This window comes from Lodderomyces elongisporus, chromosome 7, assembly GCF_030384665.1.
Source record: "Lodderomyces elongisporus chromosome 7, complete sequence".
Lineage (NCBI taxonomy): Eukaryota > Fungi > Ascomycota > Pichiomycetes > Serinales > Debaryomycetaceae > Lodderomyces > Lodderomyces elongisporus.
In genome coordinates this window covers 94,890-117,818 of record NC_083679.1, presented here as the reverse complement: position 1 = coordinate 117,818, position 22,929 = coordinate 94,890, and the positions used below count along the sequence as shown (strand labels likewise).

The following is a 22,929-nucleotide window of genomic DNA, read 5'->3' as shown; positions in this document are numbered from 1 at the left end:
ATACGAATACTTTTGTTCATTTTCTAAATTCTGACTGTTACTTTTGCTTTTCAAAGTCTAGTTTGTAAATGCCGTTGGTGGATTTTATTGAGGATGGACCTGATACACTAAAGATCTTACTAACGACAGATAATCATGTGGGGTATCTTGAAAATGATCCCATTAGAGGCGATGATAGTTGGAAGACATTTGACGAAATAACGCGTTTGGCACGCGACCATGACGTTGATATGATCATCCAAGGTGGTGATCTATTTCATATTAATAAACCTACGAAAAAATCAATGTACCATGTTATGAAATCACTAAGAGCCAATTGTATGGGGGATAGACCTTGCGAGTTGGAATTGTTGAGCGAGCCTGGAGAAACAATGTCCAATGGGTTTGATGAGGTGAATTACGAAGACCCGAATTTAAATATTTCTGTGCCCGTGTTTGCAATAAACGGGAACCACGATGACGCTACCGGGGAAGGGATGCTTTCGGCGTTGGACGTGTTGGCTGTGTCAGGACTTATCAACTACTTTGGGAAAACCCGAGATAATAACCATGATACTTATTTGGTGAAACCAATCTTGTTGCAAAAGGGTAGTACAAAGTTTGCATTGTATGGAATGTCCAACGTTCGTGATGAAAAACTACACAGGCTGTTTCGAGATGGCGAAGTTCGTTTCGAGAGACCAGGACTGCACACCGATGAGTGGTTTAACTTTTTGGCATTCCACCAGAACCATGCCGTGCATACTTTCAAATCTAGTATACCAGAAAATTACTTGCCTCATTTCCTTCACTTTATATTATGGGGTCATGAACACGAGTGCATAGATCACGCGGTTCATAATCCAGAAACGGGGTTTGATGTCTTACAAGCAGGTTCTTCTGTCGCTACTTCGTTGGCAGAGGGTGAAGTTGCCGACAAGAAAGTCTTTGTAATGCGCGTCAGGGGTAAAGATTACACTTTGGAAGCGTTGCCTTTGGAAACAGTTCGACCGTTTGTTTTACGAGAAATAGTGTTACTGAAGACAGATTTAGTTCCTGGTGCTGCTTCGAAAGGTGACGTTATTGCCTTTTTAACTTCTGAAGTAGAAAAAGCTATTGAAATAGCAAATGTGGGATATATGCATAGCCAAGAAGCAAAGAAAATGTCATCAAATACACTAGCTGCATCATCTGAATCAGTTTCATCGTTACCGCCTCTTCCGTTAATAAGGCTTCGTGTCGAATATAGTGGTGGATTCGAAATAGAAAATGTTAGGCGTTTTTCTAATCAGTTTGTTGGTAGGATTGCCAATGCAAATGACGTTGTGCTGTTTTACAAAAAAAGAGCACCAGTAGAGTCCAATGAATTGATGCAAAAGACCAAGTTTAATGCAGACTTGATGGAGGAACGTTTGAACGAAAAAAAAACTACAGAATTGGCATTACAAGATATTGTGAGCGACTTTTTGAAGCAAACACAATTGACATTAGTTCCTGAGACTGGATTGAATGAAGCTGTGAGGAGATTTGTGGAAAATGATGACAAAAATAGTTTGTCGCATTATATCAATACCGAAATTAAGAAAGAAACCAAAGTCCTTCTTGGAGTTGATATCGACAATGAAGAGTTTCACTTAGGAAACGGAGGTGGTGTTGATAGTAACGACAAACACTCCAAGAATTTGCTCAAACAGATTCTCATGCACACTAAAAAGGGCAATATCTCGAATTTTTCGTTTCCAGTACTGGAAGATACCTCTTCTAGTGGAACAACAAAGAAACGTTCGACAGTCAAGACAAGTACCATCAATAGAAAGAAAAGCAAAGAAGTTATTGACTCTGATGATTCAGATGTTGATGTCGACGTTGTTGAAGTAAATACTTTACCATCTCGTTCTTCGAGTCGAAGAAAAACAACCAAACAGACTACATATGCAGAAGACGAGATGGAAATTATTAGTAGTGAGGATGAATATTATCCTGAACCTAGAGAGAAATCTGCAAACACTGCTAGAGGTACTAGGGGTAATAGAGGTACCAAAAGCCACAATGGATATTCTGCGAGCACACATTCTCGATTAGCAAATCGTAAGAAATAAACCAACTCAGAGCGAATGTAAGTAAATAAAGAAAAAAAACCAAAAAAAATAAAAAAATTAAAAAGGATAAAAGGTTGATACAATGTACTATAAACAAAACTCTATTGTAATTTGCTCTAGACAGTGGTGGCTTCCGAAATCAATTTGTCAACACTAAAGTTTTCACTACCTGTATTGAAATCCTTCACCAAAGCAAGTCTTTTTTGGTCTTTACCGTTGTAGAATCTTTGCAAATTCAAGACCAACAATTGTGCCTCTTGAGTGGTGAGTCCACCATCTTTCTCGTTCAATCCATTCATCAATACAATATCTTTGTCGTTTTTCAAGTCTTGGTGGAAAGATAAAACGACATGTGGCTTAGCAAACTCGCCATGAAGTTTATATTCGGCCAATGATGTGAATAAACAGTGGATTGTATTAGCACCAACAAAGGACCATTGCACAAATTCCAACTGGTAACCTTTGTGTTCGTCCTTTTCATTTGTTTTCGGTAAAGGCAAGAGAAAAAAAGGGTACTCGGATGCATTTTGAGTGATTTCTTCAAATTGTTGGTTATTGATTACAGCATGCAACGATCTTGGGTCGTTCTGAAATCTGGTTTTCCAAATGAGTTCAATTTGGTCTCTAGGAAGCGGCTTTACTTTTTCAACATCAATGTAGTCGTCCAACTTTTTGTATGGAGCTTTTTCGGCTGTTTTATCTCTTGGTGATCTTACATTAATCACTGAACCATCAGATTTATCCTTTTCTTGTTCTTGTTCCCATTTCTTAATAGTCTCCAATGGGTCAACTGCACCAAGTTCGCTCCTTACTTTTTCAATCTGATCCTTGTACTTTTCTCTCAATTCGTCAATGTTGGACACTCCCAACTCTTTTGCTTTTTTCAATAATTGATCTTTATACTTTTGCAACACAGTGGAGTTGATGTTTTTTTCTTGTTTAAATTGGCTAGCAATCGTTTCAGCACCTTCTTTGGCTTTCTGTGTGAAAGTTTCTGTTTGTTCTTGAAGGGTTTCCTTGGCATCGTGTGCCACTTTCTTCACCGAGTCTTTAATGGATGAGTTGAACCTGGAAAATTGCAATTGGCATGCAATTGGCCGGGTTCTGGCCACGATGGGAACTCTATGCAACATTTTAGAACTTGTTTAGGTGTTTCTTATTTAATATGTGATGTGCACCTTTGAAGTAAATGAAAAACTATGCAAAATAGACAGCTATGCAAAATAGACAGCTATGGTAAAACAGGGGATACGAAAATATATATACATATATTTATATTCCTACATCAAAATTATTTATTCAACCTCTAACGTTTTGCGAGTATGAGAAGCACAATCTGCAGCACTTCCGCGTTTAGCTCTATGTCTTTTTTCTCTCTCTTTCTTCCTTCTCTTCCATTCCTTTCCTTCGATTCTTCACTCTTTATTTTTTTTTGTTTTTTGTTTTTAATTTTTTATTTTTTTTGCATCCAAATGAGCGCAACTGAGAAAGTGATGGAACTTTAAAGAATTGGTATTTTGCAAATCAATTCAATGCAATCTGTTTTAATATTCATTTTTTAATTTTCATTTTCATTACGATATGGTTTAGTTCCTTTTCTTGTATATTTCCTTGTATTTTTTTTTATTATTATTTTTTCTATTTTTTGGTTAAAGCTATTTATCGAATGAGTTATATACTCTATAAATCGCTATTACTTGGTATTATCCTTAATAACTTTGGGCTCTGAACCTTCAAGGTCTAGAATCTTCTCCTCCTTAGGTGGTTGCTCGTCAGCTTCCTGGCCAGTACTATGTTTCAAGCTATCGGGGACCTTATTGAATTGCAACACATTTTGATTGACTTCCTCACCTTCGCTTCCCAAGTAATCTTCCAAATTGAATCCTTCATCTCTAATGAACCCCAAATGGTCAGCAATCAAGTGTCTATTCTTACATTCAGGACACTGAATCAACACTGTGCCGTGTTCGTAAGCTTGCTTCGACATATTATGTTGCGATCTGTGGTCGCAAACGTTACATGTGAATTCAATCAACAACTCGCCTTGTTCTCCCTTTGGTTTAAATGCAGCTGACTCTGATGGCGAGCCACTCTGGTATCTCACAATTGCCATTGGTATAGCTTTGGAAGCATTAAGACTGTGTTGCAAAGTAGGTTGGACAATTAATGATCTAAGCAAAGGACGCTGATAGCGACCAAACAATTGTCTTCCAGATCGAATGCTGCGAGGTAACATGATATCTTTTAGTCTTTTATTTATCTATTTCTGGTTTTGGTTCTGGTTCTGATTCCGGTGTCAGTATCTAATCTCTCAATTGATTCTGATAAAATACTGTTTAAGATGAAGAAAAAGGTTAAAATGTATAGGCGGAGAAAGAAAGAAAGAAAGAAAAAAAGAAAGCAACAAGAAAAAATGGGGGAAAGCAAAAGAACAAAAAAAACAAAAGATTACTTAAGGGGAATTTCCTTCTGAGACAACGAGTGAAACTTTAGTACAAAAGAAAAACTGGCGCGGGAGCAAAATAAGATGAAAGATCTTGTAGAAGAATATTTATTTATACATACATATACATGTACGAATAGCAATCATCGAGATTGATACCATAATCATACCAGCAAGCATTACCCCACGCTGCTCCTGCGGCTCATGAGAAAGATATTTTTGAAGGAAGATCAAAGAGGGAGAATAAACTAACAAAACTAACAAATAATAGTATAGAATAGAAAAGAAAAGAAAAGAATAGAGCAGAAAAGAGCAGAAAAGGTGTCACAGTGCGACACACATTGGACGCTCTGTGCCCTCGTTTCCGCTAAGTGAATATTTGGAGAATATTGCACGACATAGGAAACTTGAAACTTCAAACAAGATGAGTTTATATAAATAGGAACGAGAAGTGGTAAAATTAACTTATCACTATTATATAGAAAGATCGGTAAAATATAGATTTTATACGGTCAACTACATTGAACACAAATCACTAGGTGAACGTGCAGAGTGTATACTCTCACGATTCTCCTTACTAGTGACTTTGTATGAGACAATTTACTCTCTTAACTTATGAGCATTGAGACCTTTATAGGTGCGATCATTGACAATTACACTTAGTTGGAATATAGCCTATCAAGTCACGAACTCAAACCGCTGGTATCGGTGAGCTACCAGCTCAAACCGATGCTCAGCAGTCGTACACTTGTTACTTGTGACAGTGCTATGCGACAGAATGGCGACCAGAGTGAGGACCTCAAATCCTTGCAAATCATGTTGTTTGAATGATTTGATATGGTTACCTAATATTTCAAGTAATTGATACATTGGTTGAGGCTACTGTTAAGCAGTATTGTCGACCAGGATATTGAATGATCATGACATTTCAATACCTTGGCATTTCAACATTTGGTCAATATCATTTATGAGAAGGACCTGTGGAAGAGTAAATCTCCTATCCACGAATTAATAGCTTCACTATTGTGAACTACAGTTTAAAGGAGGAGCTACTCCTCATTGGAGAACTATGCGAGTTTAGTCCAATGGAACATAATGCATCGTAGTCATCGGGACGTATCCGAGACTACACCAGAAAATATCAAATAGCGTATACTGTCAACACTTTATGATGGAATATTCACCCATCAGTTGACAAAGGGCGAAGGTTGTAGACGTTAGACAGAGTGCAACTATAGACCGAATAGAGTCGTGTCTGCTGACTTGGCTATAGTTTGAAGGCTGTACGTGTGATAGGCATGGCGTTGAAACGAGTACCGAAGATTGCACGGGTATAGGTGGCTACCCTCAATTGGTGCAAAGATCGAGGAAAGTATTTTTAGGATAATGACCACATCCCTAATTTGGGTTTATATCATTTTTTTAAAAAAGACTTATTACATTCTAGAAGGTAAATAAGCACCGTTAAAGCAGCGTTTAAGAAATCATCATTACTGTCTACGGACTCATCTGAGTATGATGGTAGCAGACTAAACAAACTACACGGGTTATCGGTGAGGTAGAATTACACCAGATAAAAACGGCGGAGATGGTAACTACCGAGGGAAAGACTAAATTGCATCTCGCAAGAAAGACTATATAGCATCTTGAGAGAAAGACAGAATTGCATCCCGAAAGAAGCAACCAATTATTATTATGAAACTACAGTGTTTCAATAGGTCGTTCAATCATCACTTTATTAGAGATACTGACTTAGCGCCTGCTATATAGGAGGAGTCAAATCCGAGGCACTCATTTATTGTCGACAAAATTTTTAAGATGAGGCCAGGATACACGACTATGCGCTGGTGAAAAATTTTCACCCTACTCAACAAAAATTGTTGTCCACGACCTCTTACTCGCGTGACGAGAACTATAAGTATTCCCGAGATTGATTGAACGAAACCCTTGATAATTTGGAACAAAGGGTTTATCTACCATAAAAACATTTCACCAAAAAGTTTAACACCAAGTATATCACATATTACATTCAAGCAAAATATTATTCCAAAAACTTGAAAAACTTCTACTACAAATGTCATCTTCAACAAAAGATTCTAAGACCTCTAATCCTACTCCAAGGAGTATCAACCCTGGTCCAAGTAAACCAGACCTTGCTGGTGTCGACTCATCTTCAATTTCCGGGCAGTCTATTTCTACCTCGGGAAGAGCCGATATGAGCGAAGGTGAAGATGAATCTCCTGGTTTGAAAAGGACAGAAGCTCCTCAAATAAATCAGGTTGAGATTAACGAGATCTTAGACTTGAAATCTGAGATGATGATGATGCAAGAGCAGATGAAACAAATGACTGCTATGTTTAAAGCCGCTATGATTCAAACAGTCCCGCAACTTAGCACTCCTGTACCAGCTAGGAACGATGAGGCTAACAAGGCCCAGATTTCGGATGATAACAACAGCATAACCCTGCCAACTGACGTGCAAATGAAAGTTCATCCGGAAGAACACACATTTTCACCAGGACGTAACTTCCCTACCTCGAGGCCACACTCACTCGCTTCACCCTTGACTCACCAATCCCGTCAAAGTGGTACTCCTAGTGCTTATGGATCTGATAGATCTGTTGCATCTTACGATGGTATCCTTTACCATGGAGAAGTAGTCCATAGCGGATTCTGGGTTGAAGGCCATGAAGAAGCTTGTCAAATCATAAACGAGGCAAGACAGAGGTACCCTCATGGGGAAGACGTCAGGGTAATTCCATACATTCGAGTCCCAGACATAGCTGTCGAAAAGGCATTCATGGCGTACTACGACAAACTCCTTGCCAAACAAGGGAGAACTCAAAATGACAATATGGCACTCGGTCAGTATGACATTGCAAAACGTGTCCCTTTGAAGTTCTCCGATGAGGAAGGTTTCATGTTCTGGTTAAAGTCGGTTTTGTGGCACAAACACACCTACGGTGTTCCTGATAAGCTCATCATTAATGAGTTAAGGAACGGAGCTAATTTGACGAAGTCAGAGTCGTTGAAGGACATGATTGAGATGTCATGTAAGAGTGAGGGCCCCTTTGAACAACCGGTGGTTGATTACTTACCTATCTTGGGCAATGGGGGCACTCCTCCAGAAACGAACCAAGTTACTGATGTTATGACTGCTATCCATGATGCTTTGAAAAAGAAACATAATCCTAGAGTGAAAATGACCATTATTGGTATTGCTGTCAAAAAGTATTTGAGGATCACCAATACATCTCACCTAGCACAGGAAACATGGATCTCAATCTTTAAGAACCTTTTCGAAAGGATGGGTAGTGTCATGGATCAAATAATCATGTATATGACCCCGGAAGTTAAAATCGAAAAGCCGGGAAGGACTGGACCAATAGTCACGTTTGAAGATGCGTCGATCATAAAGATTGGCCTTGGACTCCTCAAGAATAAACCTAACGATAAAATCATTCAAGGTGTCAAATCATACGATTTGACATTTGAGAGGATCTGGGATGCTGTTAATGCAACATTTCAAACGAGGATGCATCTTATCTCAGATGACGAAGAAAAAGATGCCGGTACTACACTGGTGTCTAAAGGTGACAAATCACAAAAGACTACTAAATGTAATTTTTGTGGAAAGTACAGACACACTGTTGATAGTTGCCACTTATTGGTGACTGCTTTGGATGAAAAGTTGGTAAAGAAAGTCGATGGGAAGTATTACTTAGCAAACGGTGAACCGTTGGTCATGGATTTCTATAAGTGTCCCCTTTTAAAACACCTGAGCTTGAAATCTCTAAGTTCTAATGCGAGGCATCGCACGCCCCCAACAAAGTAAGTCCAAGGCAGCACAAGTTATGGAGGTAGAGGTTATTCCTAAGAGTACAGTCACTAGTAACTCTAGAGAAAATACCCACCACGAACGATTACCGACAGAAGTGATGCAATCTAATTCTCATATAATGTCTGATTCAATAGATGAAGTGATTAAACCCGGACCCATCATGATTGATGACGTCCCGGTTTACTTGGTGCACGCAGCCAATGCTCAATCTGCTAAGAAGGTAGTGAAGGATTGGACTGCGAAGAAAGCCCATCTCCCTAGCTCGCGAAAAGATGCTCACAATAAGTTGAAGGCTGATAAGGTGAAACAGCAACTCAATGCAGCAGTTAGACAACGGCAGGAGATGGAGAGAGTGGAGCGTGAAAGCGCACCTAGCCCTGTAACAGAGCAATCTATGCAGGAGTCCCGACGGGAATTAGACACTGAGTCCCCGCCGATCGGAGAGCAGTCTCCACCCTATGACTCACATTTACCATTCCTGGAACTCCAGTTTCCAGATGAAAACATAGACGTAGACCCAGACTACGAGTATGAAGAACCTAGCTCGGCTGGTATTCGGTTCGAACCCTCCGCACTGACAATGGATAGGGAATTAGAAAACCTAGCCATGGAGGACACCGTAGATCCTGATGAAGAGTTAAAGTTATTCCTATCCGAAGGAAAAGGAATTGAACAGACTTCTACGCCACCGGAGAATGGAAACATGATGAGTCACCCTCAAGAAGAAGTGCCTAAGGTGAAATCTGACGTTGTTGTTAATGAACCACTTAATGAGGAACAGGCAAATGCTACCGCTGATGATGGAGTTGACTCCCCAGTGGCTGACGATTCAATTAAACTCTTTAGTGTCGAAGACATCTTGAGAGAGAATCAGCTAGATGAGCTTGCCAAATTAAGTGCAACGTCCGACCAACCACACCACCTTGCTGACGATTCCACTGATCCACAGCGGAAAAGTCAGCGCCGAGTACGTACTAGTAAATTGACCATACTAGACAAACAGGCTGCATTCAAAGATGCCATGAAACATAACTTCTTCGTGTTTATGGATCTTTCGAAGTATTTGGGAATGCACGATGATGCTCGAGCCATGATGAGAGAAAGTACTAAAGCTATGTTGGTTGACAGAGATGTTTTGCAGAAAGCCCTTAAGGATGGTATTGCCAAGTTCAAGAAGAAACCAGTTGTTACTGAAGTAAATCTGACGACCACTTCGACAGGCTACCACCAACCAGGGGTCACTCAAGAACTACTCTGTTTCCCCGCATCCATACATGGCCGTAGGATAGAAATGAAATACGACACCGCGGCCCAGTTGAGTTTGATCAACCCGCAAACACTAAAAGGGTTACCAATTAAGCCTTTTCCCTTGAGCCAGCCAGTATTTGTTCAAGGTGTTAATAATGACACCAAAGCAATTACTCAGGGAGTGTTTTTAGATGTTACTGTCCATTTCATCTCCTTACCTGCAATCCTCTATTTGCACGAGCAAATTCCTGTTGGTCAGGTACTACTCGGGTTGCCATTCCAAGATGCGCACAAACTCTCCATTGGGTTTACTGATGATGGTGATAAACGAGAGTTACGTTTCCGCGCGAATGGCAACATTCATAAATTCCCTATTCGTTACGATGGGGATTCTAACTACCACATCGATTCATTTCCAACTGTCCAAGTGAGTCAAACCGTCGTCATTCCTCCCCTTTCAGAGATGCTTCGACCTGCATTTACCGGGTCTAGGGCGAGCGAAGATGATATTCGGTATTTCGTGGACCAATGTGCTGAGGTGTCTGATGTCTTCTACATTAAAGGTGGAGACCCTGGCAGACTTAAGCCTGAAATACACCCTCCCGTTCGTATCAACTTGCGAGATCCGAATGTTCACTGGCGGATGAAATCGATCCCATTAGGATCTAAACGTACCGCTGCAGTAGAGATTCTCCAAGAAATGATACGACAGGGGCAATTGGTCTATAGTGATGCGACTTATCGGAACCCATGGTTTCTCATAAGTAAGAAGGATGGAAGGCATCGATTGTTGATTGACCTTCGGGAACTCAACAAAAATGTGGAGTTGGAAGGGGGTCACCCACTCTCCGTGGATGATCTCACTACAGAGATTAGTGGTTGTTGGTTTATAAGTACTATTGATGTGCAGAATGCGTATTTTCAAATACCATTGGATGCTGCTACTAGCGATGTTACCAGTTTTAACAGCCCGTTAGGTTTGTTGAAGTATGCTGTCCTTCCTCAAGGATATATCAATTCAGTAAGTGAGTTTAGTTCTATCTTACAAAAGATTTTGAGCCCAGTTGCGAAGGATGTGATGTGTTTTATTGACGACATTGCCATCGTGGGTCCCAAAGTAGATGAACTTACCGACTCACTGGTTCGAGAACACCTAGATAAGATTGTCGAAGTGTTCCGTCTTCTAACCAATGCTGGCTTGAAGATTAACCCTGCGAAGTTAAAGATCGCTGTACCTGAATGTGATTTTCTTGGATACCATATTTCACCTGCAGGGAAAACGTTAATTAGGGGTCAAGTGGATGCATTATTGAATTACCCACTCCCTAACACGGTCAAACAGCTAGAAAGTTTCCTTGGCTTGGTCAATTATTACCGACAGTTGATTGTAGGGCATGCTGAGTTGACTGCTCCCCTCTACAACTTAGTCAATCAAGCAAGGAAGGAACCCAAGCATCAGATTCATTGGGATCCTACAACTAAGCGGTTTTTCCACCAAATCATCACAGTACTAACCAACCAACCGATTCTCCAACCCCTTAATTTTAAGGACCTCATTACTGTCCACACTGATGCTTCGACAGACTCTTGGGGTGGTGTGTTGCAAAACACCAATGCGGCTGGAGAATCGAAACTAGTCCTGTGCTATTCTGGAAAGTTCCATGGTTCTGAAAAGAACTATACTATTTACGAAAAGGAACTTTTCAGTATTTATAAGACGTTTGATGCAATCCATCCACTCTTGTTTGGATTTACTGGGGTCATTCATTTGTACTGTGACAACAAAGCTCTTGTCCTTGTGATGAATAAACCACTCGATAATTCACACTTTGTAAATCGGGTTTACAAATGGTTGAACTTCATCAGGACCTTCAACTATCAGATCCATCACATTGATGGACTGAAAAACATCATTGCCGATGCTCTTAGCCGATGCCACACGTCTACTCCGCAGACTGATCATTATGAGGTCAGAGAAGCTATTGCCGAGTTTAGGGCGAAGTTGGATCCTAAAGTACTAGCAGAAGTTAATGTTGTTACCATTGAAGCTGAGCCTAATAACAGTTATAAGAAGATCCCACTTCAAGCGCTTAGAAAGTACCTTGAGGCACGTACCATTCCCGTTTCGCACAACGCACCTGCTGACGCCAGACGTTTCATCAACCGCGCACTAGAGTTCTATTTACATGATGGAATCCTTTACAAGTTAGGTCGGACCGGTTCATACACTCGACGCGTCGTTTATGAGAACAATCAGGTTGAACACATATTCAATCTTGCTCATAGAGATCGTGGTCACCCAGGAGTTGAGACTACGTTCAATCTAATAAATACTGGATTCTACATTCCGAACCTCTATCGCAGACTTGCCGACTATATCAAACGGTGTGTTTATTGTCAAAAGGACCAACCTGCAACTAGGCAGCGGGATCCATTGTACTTGAACTACCCGGCTGGTATGTTTCATACAATCGTCTGTGACTGCGTTAAGCTCCGTGACGCTACTGTTGTCGTTGCACGTGACGAATTTCTGGGATGGCCCGAAGCTCAGGTTTTACCAAAGGTTACTGCAGAGGCAGTAGCCGACTTTATTTATTCAAACTTTATTGCTCGTGTAGGAACCTTTAGTGTTTTGAAAACCGACAATGGTCGTGAATTTCACAATGAGGTCCTCCAGCAATTGCTCTCAAATTATGGCATTTCTCCATCTTATTCTGTACCGTACCATCCGCAGGGGAATGGGATGATCGAAGCGTCGCACAAACGACTTATCAGATTCATCAAACTGGTTCCAGAGAATAAGAATTTGAGCAAAGTTTTGAATGCTGCATTGTGGGTGGATCGTACTACGGTTCGTAAACGTACGGGATTCACACCACAATACTTGGTTTTTGGATTTGAAGGTAATAATCTGCTCCAATCATTGATGCAAACACCATCTGATATACAACAATACACGGAGGACGAACTATTCAAGTTCCGCGTTGGTCAGTTTTATTTCCGTAAACAACAGGAAGACTCTGCTAAGGAAACTCAACGCCGCGATCGGGATCATCAGAAGGAAGTTTTTGACAAACGTTATGACACTAATGTACCGATCAAGAAAGGAGACTTAGTCTTAGTTTACGATGCTGCTACCAACAAGATGGGCTTGAATTGGTCGGGTCCTTTCGTTGTCCGGAAGGTGCTGTCGAGGATTTACTATCTTAGTAACCTCCAAGGCATTCCCATGAAACGTCAGTATACTAGGGAGATGTTGAAACCGTTTGTTGCCGCTCCGCTTAGTACTACAAAATGATTTTCTACTTTGCAGGGGGGGAGGCCACAACGGTTATCATCAATTTGTACAGTTATTTTACCTCAAATCAATTTTTTCCGAAATGCAATGAAAATAAGGCCGTATCGCTCATTCAGACTCTGAAGGGGGGGAGGATGTCACAGTGCGACACACATTGGACGCTCTGTGCCCTCGTTTCCGCTAAGTGAATATTTGGAGAATATTGCACGACATAGGAAACTTGAAACTTCAAACAAGATGAGTTTATATAAATAGGAACGAGAAGTGGTAAAATTAACTTATCACTATTATATAGAAAGATCGGTAAAATATAGATTTTATACGGTCAACTACATTGAACACAAATCACTAGGTGAACGTGCAGAGTGTATACTCTCACGATTCTCCTTACTAGTGACTTTGTATGAGACAATTTACTCTCTTAACTTATGAGCATTGAGACCTTTATAGGTGCGATCATTGACAATTACACTTAGTTGGAATATAGCCTATCAAGTCACGAACTCAAACCGCTGGTATCGGTGAGCTACCAGCTCAAACCGATGCTCAGCAGTCGTACACTTGTTACTTGTGACAGTGCTATGCGACAAAAGGGTAATAATAATATTAAAGATATTAGTGAAGGAAAAAAAAAACCAAACCTAAACCAAAAAAAAAAATTAAATCGAAGGATCCGATTATTAATCCTATTTAAGCTTAGATGTACAGACAAAGTATTCCGACTCAAGTACGACAGGTTTTGGACTTATTCAAAGCTGCATCGAGTACACATCACTCCCCATTTGCTGGGAAAGTTGAATCACATTTCACACACGTCTCGGATCTAACCCTACGAAAGGAGCGATGGGAAATCCTACGAAAGAACTGGACAAAAGGGAAAACAATAAAGAATGGTGATATGGCTAGTGGAAGCAGTAATCTTAATATTGACCTCGATACTTGTCCTGATAATTTACATCTAAGTGAACGTGAATTATATGTCAATCCTGTACGTTTTGGACCAAATGAGCTCAAAGATACTAAATCTTTCTTTATTGACCTGACAAGTCTACATCATGGAAATGAAAATGCGTTGTTTGGTTCACATCCAGGGTACGAAGTAGGCGATAGTGTTTTTGTTAGGGATATAATTTCAATTGCCAACTCTTTTTACCAACCACTCTCTGAATATCCAAAGAATAAATCTGGTCAGAATACTTTCCACTATTACCTTCAAAGTCTAATTCTGAGCCCGCTTGTCATTTTTTTCCAACAGAAAAGGCGACTATTTAATATGGAAAGTCTAGAACATTGGAATCAAGACATGTTTGATATGGAGCAACTGGTCCGTGAAATGAATAAAAACGTCAAAGGAAACAAAAGTATCAATCCATTTTTGTTTTCGAAATTGACGCATCCTGATAACTTACAACTAGCATTAAAAGCATATAGCACTTTTGGACGGGAAAAGTTGAAAAGTTTTTTGAACAAATCAGTCAGGAAAATGAACTGGAAGGAACTAAGCGATAAGTCAAATGGTTTCAATAACGACGAATTGGCTATGGCACTACGTGAAAATAGTTTTATGAAGTTACTTAACAGAGACACTGGTCAGATAGAACAAGATTACAACCAAGTCTCTGTATTTTGCGAAAATATTCTCGACAAATTAAGAACAAATTCGGTTGGGAGCATTGACGAGGTTGTTAAGGATATCCCCTACGATCTCGAGTATAGTAGTTTGTATTCAATTACTATGCATGAATATGGTTTGCGCAACAATACCGACTTTTCAGCTTTAAATCAACTACTCAAAGAAACATCAATGAACATCGTTGCAGCACGAATTCTGCTAAACAATACCAAAGTCAAAAAATTACTCCAGAACTTATCGGATTTCACGGAACCAAGTGATAGTATTAGATACGACGACATTTTGAAATTAGCACACAACAAGTCTAAAGACTTTAACGACAAAGATATCAGCTCTGTGTTTTCCAATCTTGCCACTCGGGGCTTGACGCACCCCAGTTTAAATAAACCAAGGGATGCATTGTATTTAACGAATCCTTCAATTGCATGTTAATTTTACTAGACCATTAAGATGTATATTCTATGTAAATGATATTAATAATGAATATCGATACAGGGAATACCTAATTGTAAAATGTATATATATAGATATTTTTTGTGCATACTACTTGACATTCTTGTTTGGGTTCAATAGTTATAAAAGCTTTAGTTTCCAGCCTTATTGGGCAATACTATACATGATAAGATCTTAGTAAAAGACCAACGTAAATTCCGCGCGCGCAAATCTTAATATCCGCTCGAACCCCTTTGTTTATCATCCTCTAACTATTAAGTACTCCTCCTCCTCCTCCTTCAGTTTAATTCACTCCCCCTTTTAACTAACACCTAATCTGAATATAATCACCTCAAAGTAAACACATATACATACCTTTGAGAGTTTTAAAAAATAGTGAAGAACAAAGTAGGAAACAAGAAAACATTAGATAACTTATAAACCATTCACCACAAATCAGAAGCTACACCAACAAAGTATGCATTAAGATGATTTCGCAATCTAGAGCATCCTCATATACCCGTCCATTACTAGCCATTATACTCATTCTTGGTACATATTTGTTAGTTTCCAAATCCAAGTCTGCAACAACCCACAATGGGAATAACGAATTAGCCAGTCCCGTAGATGATCTTCAATCTCACAAACTAGATCATAAACACCCTTCAAAGATCAATTACTTTGACAAGTCAATGAACAATCAACAAGTGTTTCGTGAGGTAGATGCTAGTTTTCTTTCTGATATGGATAAACACGTTAAGAAATGTCCTGATTACGTCACTTATTCGCAACGTCGTCACCCACCTTTTTCGCTGGGTCCGCAACGGTACCCATATATGCGTCCCGCACCAAAATGTCGGACGTTCGTGCTGAGTGCCGTCGAAAGCGTGATTGAAGATTTAAAGCACAAGATTTCAGATCCAGATTTGGTAAGATTGGTTGAGAATTGTTTGCCCAACACGTTGGATACAACAATATTGTGGCATAGGAGAGAGCAGCAAGGAGACGAAAACTCGCATAAACAGCAAAAACAGAACCAAAAACAGACACAGAAACAGAAACAGAAAAGAGATAGAAATTCCCTCACGTTTCCACAATCTTTTGTAGTTACCGGTGATATACACGCTGAATGGCTAAGGGATGCGGCGAGACAACTAAGCGTATACCAACCATTTATTAAATATGATCAAGATCTAAAAGAATTGATCCTTGGTGCTATCAACACACAGGCTTACTTTGTCAACAATTCACCATATTGTAACGCATTCCACCCACCACCAGGTGCCAATGTGAAACGTGGCGATACTGCATTTGATAGTGTTCAGCCCAGACCCGATTGGAGACAGGTGTTTGAATGCAAATATGAAATTGATTCTTTAGCCTCCTTTCTCACTTTAACAAATGAGTATTATGAACATTCAGGTGGTGATTTGTCATTTTTGAATGATGCTTGGATCAGGGCTTATGAAAAGTTGATTATTGTATTAAGAAGGGAAAATGAACCTAGCTTTGACGAAAAAACGGGACAAGTATTGCCCTTTTATTATTCTTTCCAAAGACAAACTAATATTGGCTCAGAAACATTGCCGTTGGGTGGAGTTGGCAATCCAGTCAATTTTGGCACGGGACTAATAAGAAGTGCGTTTAGACCAAGTGATGATGCAACAATCTTGCAATTTTTCATCCCCGGCAACATACATATGTTGACAGAGTTGAAGCGCACTAGAGATAATATCTTGAATAAGCGCAGCCAAGAAATATTGGTACCGGATTTGAAAGTAGCTATCGAGGTGCTTGGTGAAAAGACCGATGAATTTATTGATCAACTCAGTCGAGGAATTGAACAATTTGGGATTGTTGAGCATCCCAGGTACGGCAAAGTATATGCTTACGAAGTTGATGGGTATGGCAGTGCTACATTTATGGATGACGCAAACATCCCATCACTCTTGGCAATACCTGATATGGGTTACTCCTCAATTAATGACCCAGTTTATCAAAACACGCGAAAAATGATACTTGAAAAGCAAGGCAATCCATATTACTTGAAAGGGTTATATTTTGAAGGTATTGGTGGTCCCCATATTGGAATCAAAAATGCATGGCCCATGTCGTTGCTTGTTAGGATAAGAACTACTAATGATGATGACGAAATTATAAAGAGTCTCAAGTTGGTAATGAACAATACTGCAGGATTGGGACTTATGCATGAAAGTGTCAACGTGAATTCAGTCGATGGCGATGACTTCACGAGATCGTGGTTTGCTTGGTGTAATTCGGAATTTGGAAAAACGATATTACATTTGGCGAGGGAGAAACCACATTTGATATTCAAAGAAGAGTGGAAAAATATGCCATATAACATTGATGAAGTATTAAGTAAAGCCAACTAATTAGAATATTATAGATTGATATAGCTTAAAAGGAGTTTAGAAAACATTGACTCGAATGAAATTGAATCAAATTTAGTTCGAATATAATAAAAACAAAGTAAAAGGTAAAATAATAAGGTTACTCTAAAAAAATAAAAAACAATGTTACATAAGTTATTGCGACCGCTTGATATAGTTTGCAATGTTCTCGGCAGTTTTAGATGAAGCAGTTTTGCCAGTAGCTTCCATTGCTTCCCTATACCTAGCTTGTATATCTGAGTCTTTCACATCATCCAACTCCAGTTGGCGATCACCAGCAAATGTATATTCTCTAGTAGGTCGGTCTACATCCAATGCTTCTTCTTCACTGTCTGGATACACTTGGCCTTGCAAATCATCATTATCATTATCACCATTCTCGTTTTCATCTTCTTCGTAATCTGACAAGACTTGGCTATCCTCACCTTTCTTTTGCTTTCCACTTTTTGTGCCCACATCCATATCCTTCATCAACTTACTCAAGCTCTTTGCTTGCCTCTTTTTCTCGTCCTCTTCCTTCTTTTTCAAGATTCTTTCTCTCTCGGTTTTGTAATATTCATTATATTCATCAACTTTATTATCCACAGCTTGCATAAACTCGTCCATTCCTTGCCCGGTATATGCACTCACCCCTACAACATCAAGGGTCGAGTAAAACTCCTCCAACATCAATGACATCGAATTCACGAGCGAGCTCATATATCCGCTAGTCTCCTCGCCACTACCTTCCTCTTGATCCTTCTGTACAGCCATCTGGAAACTTTCGAAATCCGACATCCACTCTTTGGCAAATTCACAGCTGGTGACATCTGTCTTATTGAACACCACAATCATGGGAAGTTTGGTCTTGTATAAGATTGAACATGCATACAACATATTTGACATGAATGTTGTTGGACTGGTATTTCTAGGTGTATCAACGACATAGGCGATAACAGTGGGGAATTGTGAAGCAAACGCCTCGGTGATAATAGAGCCACTTGCTGACCAAATAAAAACCTCAATCTGGCCAGGTGTATCGATAATCACATTTGATATTTTTTTATCCTCGGACTTTCGTTCAACAAGTTTCAACACTTGATCGATCTTGGTAGAAAACAAGTTCAATGAGGTGACAATGGCACCATTGGGACCTAAGTTGTATTCTTCCATGACTTTTTTGTAATTGATTGAGTCACGGATATCAATATTGGCACCATAAGGGACCTTGAGCACTGCTGGGTCAAGATTTATGACATATGGTGGCTTTTGTTTCTCCGATCCCTCCTTTTGTTTCTTGGAGTGAAGGTGGGCGTTTAGACGTTGCATAAACGTAGTTTTTCCAGAGCCTGTCATCCCAATGCAAATAATCACTGGTGTGGTTTTTTCACTAGAAGGAGACAACGCATCTGTGTGGGAAGATGATGTAGATGCTGAAGTCGCAGCCGCTGATGAGCTCGATGAAGACATTGGTATTTATTTAGTTGTAGTATGCAATAATGTAGGTAAATGACCAGATATAATCAGATGTACTGAGAGGTAATCAATCTGATTTAGCGTGAACAGGTGTGATGAGATGACGTACTAAAGAGGTACACACACAGAAACATATATATGTATAAATATATATATATATTTATACATATAAGTTTCTGTATGTGTGCGTGCGTGTGTGTGTGTGCATGTGCACATCTTTTTCCATAATGTTCCGCACTATCCCACACGCTCAAGCAATTCGATGTGCCAGTCTCGATAATACACCATCGCTTAGTAATAGCGTCACTAGGCTACATAGTTTCGACAATACTACCCTTACTACTCTATTTATTGATGTTGACGATGTCAACAAATCTATTTTCCTCTTTGTGATTCACTAAATTTTCTACCGTGCACTTGGTCTATACGGAATGTTTCTCTATAAATCTATCGAAAATTCCATCAAATACCGACTCGTGGTTCAAAATCTGTAGATTCTCCACCTCTGCAGCAAAGACTTTCTCCACTTTTGGCGCTCCAGGTCCGCCAATACCACCCATTGCTCCGCCTAGTTGCATTTGTTGCAGTTGCTGCTGTTGTTTCATCAACTCATCAGCCTCGTTACCACCCATTATCAACCCGTACACGGGACGTAAACCTAGTAAATTGACAAAATACCATGAAATGCTCAGCACATAGCTGACATTCAAATTGGGTGTCATTATACCTTGCTGCAACATTTGCTTGAACCCATCAGTCAACGGAAATGGTAGTTTCATAATGACAAATCCTGCAAAGAAGTAATTGACCCACCCCATAATTAGTGTTTGTGGAATATAGTTAAGAAGGTTACCCTTGGCCATTTGCATTAAAGCCTCATTATTTGATGGATCCAATGGGTTAAGTTGCTCTTGCTCATTCTTGGAGTTGCTCTTATTAGGATCAGCATGGAAATTGGATGTCGATAACTCCGAAATTAAATAACTTTGAAACTGATGAAACTCAGCATTGTGAAGCACATGATTATTGGCCCTGAACCCACGAACTAAGTATAGGAATTGTCTAATGGCTAATGTTAGTAAACAATAATTGATGATTGTGTATGATACCCTAGGAATAATGGAAAATGGAAAATGGAAAATGGAAAAAAAATTAATGAACTGGGGAATGTTTAAAAGAATCGAGAGCTAAAGTAGTCCATGTCAAAGGAGAGTAAAGAGGAGGATATGGTACATACGATTCCCTGAGTTTTCGAAATCCTTCCGTCTTGGGTTGCGGTTGTAACAAGTATGTAATATTTGATCGTAAGAGCCCAACTAGAACCATTGCAAGGGTGATTGGTAAAAGTACCCAATATTTCAATTGCGGGTCTAAAAGCATGTCTGGGACGCTCATTTTGATGATTGGAGAAGAGGTCGACTGATATAGGTGATAAAAGGAAATGCAAATTGAATATAATTCGTTATAGTTTGTAGATATATATACATATATATATATATGTGTGTGTGTGTGTGTGTATATATATATGTATATACGAGTGTGTGCATGTGTGTACGCATGTGTATTTTCGTCGCCCGTGCGAAAGTTTGGGGGGTTTACAAGTTTTTCATGCAATTTTTGTTCGCGGCACACCTTGCAACACCACCAAGTTATCAAAAGAGCCTGATAAAAAGACATAAATTTGATAAATGAGAGGAGTAGAGGTTGGCAACTCAAAAACTAATATGTAATACTACTCAATAGTTTAACTTAAAAGACTAAGAGCCCAAAATTTGCCCTAAATATATTGATACATTGTTTCCAATGTAGCCGTTGTAGAGATCATAGTTTAAGGTTAAGGAAGAAAAACAAGAAATTATATGTATCAAGGGTGGGACTCAAGTACTAGAAATATCCTACTCTTCTGATTTGAACTTGTACTTTGATGAATAAGCCATCAAATATGTCAATCAATTAATCAATCAATCAATCAATCAATAAATAAATAAATATATCTAAGTATAAACATGTATAAATAGCAACTGGAAGAAATCCACTTTTATTTTTGCAGAATTAAATACCCAACTCTACTATCCACTCGACTCCCCTCACCGTACCCACCATCATTTTGTATATTATTTTCAATTTTTTTTCACCACCCAAAACTTTCCGTATGCAAATAAATCTCCTCAATTTGCGTCCTACTCCTATCGTTATTAAATACTAAGCCTTGTAATTTCGATACAGTAGAGCTGACTTGGCGTTTCATCGACTCTGATCCTGAGCACACAATCATATTCCTTCTTTGGAAAGTTGAGGCTGCCAAATTGTGCACAATCTGTGGAATGTTTGGTTTAATTATAGTTGCAGAAGCATGATGACAACTTTTGTCGTGCAACTTAATATTCGCTTCAGCAATTGGATTGGAATCCTTTGACTCTATTAATTTTTCCTGGTCGGATGATGAATCATCAAAGTTGGAAGATGACGGCGTTGCATTGTTTGTCGAATCATGACATACACGGATATCAATATGGAGTTTGTCACCAAGTATGGCTTTGCATCTATCCAACTCCTCGCGAAACCAAGATTCATGGTTCCTCTCTCTAATCACCCAGACAAAAGAAAGACACTTTAAAGTAGGTATTGATGCAGAAGCATTGTTAAATTGATCTGCAAGGTACAGGACAAATGGAATTGTTGCGGTGACACCGGACCCAGAGGCCAATAAAACAACATTATCGAATTTTAGTACGTCACGGAAAGTTCCACCATATGGTCCATCAATATAAACTTTTGTGTTTAAATCAATTTGTTTATCTAATTTCTGATACTGAGATCTGGTCAACCCTTTTTTGGGAATCACAATAAATTTCATACCCTGACCTTGAGAGCAAGTTGAAATTGAAAATGGGTGCGAGTCTAAAATTCTTAATCCTTTAAATCTCAAAAAACAGTGTTGACCTGGTTTCTATTTGTAACCTTGAACATTGTCAATTGTAATTTGGTACACTTGTTCAGAAAGCTTTTCCAAATGTGCTGTGCGTGATCTCAAGAACATAGTAGTAGGTTTGAAGCATGTTTTGATGAGTAAACGGTAGATAAACTGAGCTGCCCAAAAGGCCAAGGCTCCCCACATATAGTCTTGTGCATCCAATGCCTTATCAATATGCCAAATCAACAAACCAATAAATGCCAAACCCATCATCCAATGCACGTGGCAAAATATCTCGTAGCATCTTTTTCTGAGCCAAGATTTGGATAAGGTGCATAGTAAGCCAAGGATAATCAAGGCAGGTATCCCGCTGATATAGTACGCATCGGTGGTAAAGTATTGATAAAGCAATGAGGAACCACCTTCGTGAAGCGTTTGATATATAAATGGGATGGTATGGATCACACCCAAAATGAATGCTGCAACACCAACAAATTGATGGAAAACATTCAATTTCTCATACGAAATACCGGTGAATAAGGTTATAGCGTTCGTTTTGCCCAGGAGAATGTATATAAATGGCATCAATGCAGTCGACATCATACCCGCGCGCACAGCAAGTGGCGGTGAGCCAAACCCAGCGCAGGAACGGTACCAAAAGTGTGGAATAAGACAGTATGCTAACAAGTAGAAGCTCGATACCATCATAAATAAAGTCGATCCTATGCTATTTGGCACCGAAAGGAAAAAAGTTGCCCAGCGGGGTGTTTGTTTGTACCCAACAAACCTTCCGTACGCAATAATAACATCCAAAAATGAATAGAACGGGTTAGTCGGTGTATACTTTACACCATTTTTACTGCTGTTGGTGTTTTCATAAGATCTATCACGAGCTAAATAGTAGATGTGCTTGATTAGGGCAATAAAAATGATGACTACACCAAAATAAATAGTGTACTTGGCATATGCAGCTTGCGAGGCCCACGGTATTGCAGTCTGAGACTCTGTACTATATTGCGTGTACAATGGGTTGGACATGTCTGCTAGACAATCGAGACCCATGTACGTGACACCACTGGTCATTTGCATTGACGAACCGTGCATAATAAAGAAATATTGATTGAGTGAGCCGTAGTGTGGCGTGTGATGTGTGTGGTGTTTGGTGTGTGTGGTGGT

General features: G+C 39.5%; 10 protein-coding genes across 10 annotated transcripts; 4 read left to right on the top strand and 6 right to left on the bottom strand. All coding sequences in view use genetic code 12, as the record gives it.

Moving 5' to 3' along the window:
• Nucleotides 1-68: 68 nt before the first annotated feature.
• On the top strand, nt 69-2,078 carry MRE11 (meiotic recombination; the record flags this gene model as incomplete). Its single annotated transcript, XM_001523198.2, has 1 exon — nt 69-2,078. The coding sequence occupies one exon, from the start codon at nt 69-71 to the stop codon at nt 2,076-2,078; it is 2,010 nt and encodes a 669-aa protein (XP_001523248.2).
• Nucleotides 2,079-2,194: 116 nt separating this feature from the next.
• Nucleotides 2,195-3,211, bottom strand: PVL30_005014 (uncharacterized protein; the record flags this gene model as incomplete). Its single annotated transcript, XM_001523197.2, has 1 exon — nt 2,195-3,211. One exon carries the CDS (start codon nt 3,209-3,211, stop codon nt 2,195-2,197), a length of 1,017 nt encoding a protein of 338 aa, XP_001523247.2.
• A 560-nt stretch (nt 3,212-3,771) lies between these two features.
• On the bottom strand, nt 3,772-4,314 carry PVL30_005013 (uncharacterized protein; the record flags this gene model as incomplete). The annotated part of the gene is made up of 1 exon (XM_001523196.2): nt 3,772-4,314. The coding sequence occupies one exon, from the start codon at nt 4,312-4,314 to the stop codon at nt 3,772-3,774; it is 543 nt and encodes a 180-aa protein (XP_001523246.2).
• Nucleotides 4,315-6,595: 2,281 nt separating this feature from the next.
• PVL30_005012 (uncharacterized protein) lies at nt 6,596-8,356 on the top strand (the record flags this gene model as incomplete). The annotated part of the gene is made up of 1 exon (XM_061119642.1): nt 6,596-8,356. The coding sequence occupies one exon, from the start codon at nt 6,596-6,598 to the stop codon at nt 8,354-8,356; it is 1,761 nt and encodes a 586-aa protein (XP_060975625.1).
• A 5,252-nt stretch (nt 8,357-13,608) lies between these two features.
• PVL30_005011 (uncharacterized protein) lies at nt 13,609-14,973 on the top strand (the record flags this gene model as incomplete). Its single annotated transcript, XM_001523195.2, has 1 exon — nt 13,609-14,973. One exon carries the CDS (start codon nt 13,609-13,611, stop codon nt 14,971-14,973), a length of 1,365 nt encoding a protein of 454 aa, XP_001523245.2.
• Nucleotides 14,974-15,461: 488 nt separating this feature from the next.
• On the top strand, nt 15,462-17,366 carry PVL30_005010 (uncharacterized protein; the record flags this gene model as incomplete). The annotated part of the gene is made up of 1 exon (XM_001523194.2): nt 15,462-17,366. The coding sequence occupies one exon, from the start codon at nt 15,462-15,464 to the stop codon at nt 17,364-17,366; it is 1,905 nt and encodes a 634-aa protein (XP_001523244.2).
• Nucleotides 17,367-17,519: 153 nt separating this feature from the next.
• NPA3 (GPN-loop GTPase 1) lies at nt 17,520-18,833 on the bottom strand (the record flags this gene model as incomplete). The annotated part of the gene is made up of 1 exon (XM_001523193.2): nt 17,520-18,833. One exon carries the CDS (start codon nt 18,831-18,833, stop codon nt 17,520-17,522), a length of 1,314 nt encoding a protein of 437 aa, XP_001523243.2.
• A 428-nt stretch (nt 18,834-19,261) lies between these two features.
• On the bottom strand, nt 19,262-20,234 carry PVL30_005008 (uncharacterized protein; the record flags this gene model as incomplete). The annotated part of the gene is made up of 2 exons (XM_001523192.2): nt 19,262-19,901; nt 20,077-20,234. 2 exons carry the CDS (start codon nt 20,232-20,234, stop codon nt 19,262-19,264), a joined length of 798 nt encoding a protein of 265 aa, XP_001523242.2.
• Nucleotides 20,235-20,970: 736 nt separating this feature from the next.
• Nucleotides 20,971-21,696, bottom strand: FRE7_2 (Ferric reductase; the record flags this gene model as incomplete). The annotated part of the gene is made up of 1 exon (XM_061119641.1): nt 20,971-21,696. The coding sequence occupies one exon, from the start codon at nt 21,694-21,696 to the stop codon at nt 20,971-20,973; it is 726 nt and encodes a 241-aa protein (XP_060975624.1).
• Nucleotides 21,697-21,789: 93 nt separating this feature from the next.
• FRE7_1 (Ferric reductase) lies at nt 21,790-22,857 on the bottom strand (the record flags this gene model as incomplete). Its single annotated transcript, XM_001523190.2, has 1 exon — nt 21,790-22,857. The coding sequence occupies one exon, from the start codon at nt 22,855-22,857 to the stop codon at nt 21,790-21,792; it is 1,068 nt and encodes a 355-aa protein (XP_001523240.2).
• Nucleotides 22,858-22,929: the final 72 nt, after the last annotated feature.